The sequence below is a fragment of the Zingiber officinale genome, chromosome 1B (genome assembly GCF_018446385.1).
Source record: "Zingiber officinale cultivar Zhangliang chromosome 1B, Zo_v1.1, whole genome shotgun sequence".
NCBI classification, from domain to species: Eukaryota; Viridiplantae; Streptophyta; class Magnoliopsida; order Zingiberales; family Zingiberaceae; genus Zingiber; species Zingiber officinale.
The window spans coordinates 94,111,945-94,116,642 of record NC_055986.1 but is presented as its reverse complement, the minus strand read 5'-3'; the positions used below and the strand labels follow the sequence as shown (position 1 = coordinate 94,116,642).

The 4,698-nt window shown below is 33.9% G+C and overlaps 1 protein-coding gene across 1 annotated transcript; it reads left to right on the top strand.

The window, feature by feature from the left end:
• The first annotated feature begins 677 nt into the window (after positions 1-677).
• On the top strand, positions 678-4,255 carry LOC122040095. Its single transcript, XM_042599459.1, has 7 exons — positions 678-1,082; positions 2,459-2,668; positions 2,762-2,854; positions 2,954-3,070; positions 3,167-3,586; positions 3,664-3,918; positions 4,007-4,255. Exons 1-7 carry the CDS (start codon positions 678-680, stop codon positions 4,253-4,255), a joined length of 1,749 nt encoding a protein of 582 aa, XP_042455393.1.
• The last annotated feature ends 443 nt before the right edge of the window (positions 4,256-4,698 follow it).

The following is a 4,698-nucleotide window of genomic DNA, read 5'->3' as shown; positions in this document are numbered from 1 at the left end:
CAAAGACAATGCAAGTTGCCAGTGCAAAGGATAAAAATCCAATTGTGTCGGACATGATTTTTTATGGAGTTATTGAAGAAATATGGTTACTTGATTACCACAAATTTCAAATTCCAATGTTCAAATGTAATTGGGTGGAGAATAATAATGGTATAAAAGTAGATGATCTTGGTTTCACATTGGTAAATTTGAAACGAATTGGATTCAAATCAGATTCTTTTATCTTGGGAAGTCAAGCGAAGCAAGTATTTTATATTGAAGATCCTGAAGATCCTGTATGGAGTATTGTACTTGCAACTCCTACTAGAGAGTCATTTGAATATGCAAATGGGGATGAATTGGAAGACACTATAGTCCACTATCAATCTTTTACCAGAGAGTTACCATCAATGGATGCTTACGGAGTAGATGACAATGAACCCCAATGCCTTCGTGAAGATTGTGATGGCACTTGGGTTGAAAATGTTTAACCAATTATAGTTTTTTTTTGAAGATATGTTTGTAGACAATATTGATATGTATCTTGTTTTTGAATATGATTTTGTGCACATGATGGTATTTCAAATTTTTATCTATGTATGTTGATTTTCTTTTGTAGGTGAATTTCTTATTGTGTATTTTTTTTAAATATTGATATGTTGTTTCACTTTTTTATCAATAGATTAAATTTGAGATCTATGGCATCCTTTGGAAAGCTTAAAATCAAATCTGATGGTGATGACACAATTCATGCTTCAAGCAAGAGAAAAGGACAACCTGCAACGATTGGGAAGGGCAAAGGAAAAATTGCATCTACATCCACTAACAACAGTTTACAGGTTGAGACAATGCTGGAATCTACAGACACTGAAACAACAAGAACATCTAGAGGTCGTACCCATCTGGATAAGCTTACTAAACAAAGGGTTCAAGGAATTCGAAATGAGGTAAGATTTAATAAACTTGGACAGCCAGTAGGAGGAGCTGCTATTGCAATGCAAAGTTACATTGGCTTGCTTGCTCGAGAAAAGGTCAAGATATCTTACAAGACGTGGAAACAAGTTCCAAATGAAGTTAAAGAATTGATATGGGAATCAGTTAATGTAAGTAAGTTAAAGAAATTCTGGTCAATTATCATGTTGCAAATTTTATTTGTCATATCATGGAATGCATGAAAAGATGAGTTAAAGATAGTAAAACAGTATGAATTGCCTGTTGTTCTTGCTACTCCAGCATTCAACAGTATGATTTTTATATATACAAGTTAAAGATTGGTTTTCTATTTCAAGTTGCTCTGCTGCATTTGCTCAGGTTTAGATAGTTCAGTTGAAGGTTCTTAAATTTCACAAGGTTCTGCTTCCTTTCTTTCAGCTTCATATGTTTCAGTAGGTTGTTCTTCTGTTGTTCGTGATTCTCCTTGTTCCATTTCAGTTTTAGATCCCTCAGCAGGTTCTTTTTCTATATCAGTGGGGTTTTCATTTGTACTTAGTTCTGGTAGCTTTGTTTCTGCATTAGCATTGAAACAATTGTAAAGCAAAGAGAAAACCAGGATTGCATTGTCGTCCAGTGTCTCAACAAGAAATTACCAAATCTACAAACATTGTAAGACCTGATTACCAACTGCCAATCATCTAACAATTTCAAAACGAATGTTGCTCCAACTAGAAAACTTAGGATTATAAGTAACCAACAATCCTCAAAGGATCCTAACATTGTCCTAGGTTAATTGTACGAAATCAAGAACAAATCCATTTGTCTGTCATATCAGTGTCCAAAGCTAGTGCTGTTTGTATATGTCTTTACTTGCACTTGATTCTTCAAACAAAATGTTAAGGGCATGATTTTATATCTGATATACACAAATATCCAATATGTGCAATAGCACAACAACTGAACTTAAGGCTCTAGACATGTTAAATACTAAAGCTCAATCTTCCTAACAAAACTATACAAATACAAGAGAAATGGTTGTATATCTCATTGTTTGTGGTTGTCTACTACAATCCAAAGCTTCCATCCATCTAATAACTTGAATATCAAATGTTTTCTGTTTTAGATATTACAACCCTACTATCAACCAAATTATTATGGGTGTATAATAACCTCCTATTTTAAGGCATTAGTTTCATCATATTCGGAAGTGGATACATCCATGCGAGTTACTACTTGCCTATAATAAGGCGAACGATGTTAACAGCGCTGAGACTCTATCGTTAACTAAATCATCCAGATTGAAAATAGATCCACAATTAAACTAATAAACAAATAGGGCAAATCAAAAGCCACGAGCACTCCTGCATTAGCTTTGTTTTGGTAATTTCAGATCTCCAAAACACTCAATGATGAGAATGCCTTAAACTTAATGTATGTGTGTGTTGTTTCAATGCTAGAATAATTTCCAGAAATTGTGTTTGCTTATGGTGTCAATGATGAATATAGGTACTAATCAGTTTATTGTATTCCCAATTGTGTTTTATAGCTGACATATGATGTTCCCCCAAGTTGGAAGAAGGGATGTTTGAATTCAGCAAGTAATAAGTGGCGTCAGTTTAAATCCCATCTCACTCAGACATTCATTTCGAAGAAGCCTGACAAACTCGAAGAGTTGGATGAACCACCTAGCGGCTATGGTCTTGCAAGAGATGATTGGATTTCTTTTGTCAGGACTCGCATGTCTGATGACTTTATTGTAAGTTTAGTCTTTTGTTCTTTCAAAATAAGTAGATATTAAGGTAAATGATGAATTAGTAAATTTGATATGTGGAATGTTTCACTTGACTAGAAACTAAGTGAACAACAGAAGGAGAAAAGAAAGAAGAACATATACCCCCATCGCCTTGCTCGTAAAGGATATGCACGATATGCTGAAGAAATAGTAAGTATATTTTGCTTATAAAATTCGTATAACGGTTTTGTTTAGCATTTAATAATCATTCTTATTTAACATATATCATTCAATTATTCTTGTTCTTAGGCAAATGAATTATGTGACGATGATGAAATCAATAGAGCTATTATTTGGAAGAAAGGAAGGGTTAATAAAGAAGGGAAATTTGATGGCCAAGAGTTGAAACAAACAATAGACAAGATTGTGAGAAGCTATGAGTAAAAATCAATTATTGTATTTCAATGAAACTTTTAAAGTAATTTTTTTTTATTTGGATGACAGGATGATTATATACAATAGAAGCGTGAGGGTACACTCGAAATTAATGGGACAAAAGAAGATATTCTTACGAAAGCACTCAATTCAAGAGAACATAGTGGACGTGTGAGGGCTGTTGGAGGTCATATCACTCCATCATTGTTCTTTAATGGTAGTAGATGGAAGACTGACCATGTTGATAGAGAGCTACTGATTGAGCAAAAGAGAGAGTTGGTGGAGGCTAGAAAATTAATTCAAGACCAAGATACACGCATTCAAAACCTTGAAGCAATTGTCTACAAAAAGGGTGCATGGGGCAGTGACATTGATGACAAAGGAAGTTGCTCGGTAAAGTTACCTCAACAAAATGACAATAAACTGAACACCGATAAGACTTTCCCCAGTCATGAAGAGTTCAATGATGTCGAAATGCAAGTTGTGGATAAAGAAGTTGCTTTACAGGTATATAAGTTGTGGTTATATTTATTATTAAAATAAAGAGTTAGTATAATTCAATGACACAACTATTTATCTTTTAGGGTAAATCAGTTATTTTGACATTGGATTCTAGCACAGACATTGTTGCATATGGTACAGTTGTTGAGGTCATTGGAGTTAATCACTCTCTCCATGGTGTTCCGTTACCCAAGAATTGTCTGCGTGTATCCATCGATGAAGCAATGCAGAAATCAGCATGTTTGCCAGTTCCGATTCCCAATGAATGTGAAACTATTGGTGATGCTGTTGGAACCCATGTGGCTTGGCCAAAACACCTGCTGATGCTACGACAAAAGGTACATCTAAGATAATATTTCAAAGTAAATATCTGTGAAACTATTTAGTATTGCACCTATCTAAAAAGTTTACAATTACAATTATTAGAAGCGTCAAATGAAGAAAACAGCACATGTAGAAAATAACCAGACTTTGTTATCAAGTGTGCCAAGATCATTGCGCGTGGTGTATTGTTATTGTAAGAGTGCTCTTGAGAATGGAAGGAATTTGTCAATTGCTTTAGATCATGAGGTATTTCAAGATGATTATGAACTGAACTTGCATCTTGAGGACATTAGTGCTTTGTATCACTTGGAGCCAATTTCAGGAAATTGTGTGGTTGTTTACATATGGTAAGTCTTCGAATTACCTTGTAGTATTGTTTGTTCTTTTTTAAATTTAGTATATAAGAAGCACATACTTTATTAGATCAGTATTTAATATCTAATATAGTTCTGATTTTTTTATTTCAAATGGCGTGCATCTTTATAAAAAGTTGGTAAAAGAAAATAAGATTGATAAATTCAGATTTGTAAATCCGCATAGCATCCCAAACTTTCAAAAAACCACACAAGACAAAATAGGTAAAACTGAACGGTTGAACCAGAGGGCAAGTTTCTTAGCAGATAGGATGAGTGGTGCATCAATTAATCAATTAGTTTTGGTGCCAAGTTGCAATGGGTAATGAACATCTTTAATATCATTTTCAATTGATTATTTTAGTGAATTGTATGCACTAATTTTGTATTTGTGTGTAGTTTCCATTGGAATTTGACTATCATTAAACCTCATAAGGAGAT

What these genes read in the sequence shown, in the direction of transcription:
- LOC122040095 (XM_042599459.1), top strand. Translation starts at nt 678, where the DNA reads ATGGCATCCTTTGGAAAGCTTAAAATCAAATCTGATGGTGATGACACA. An exon ending in TGATATGGGAATCAGTTAAT is followed by an intron (nt 1,083 to 2,458) that starts GTAAGTAAGTTA and finishes TGTGTTTTATAG; the next exon opens with CTGACATATGATGTTCCCCC. An exon ending in ATAAAGAAGTTGCTTTACAG is followed by an intron (nt 3,587 to 3,663) that starts GTATATAAGTTG and finishes TTTATCTTTTAG; the next exon opens with GGTAAATCAGTTATTTTGAC.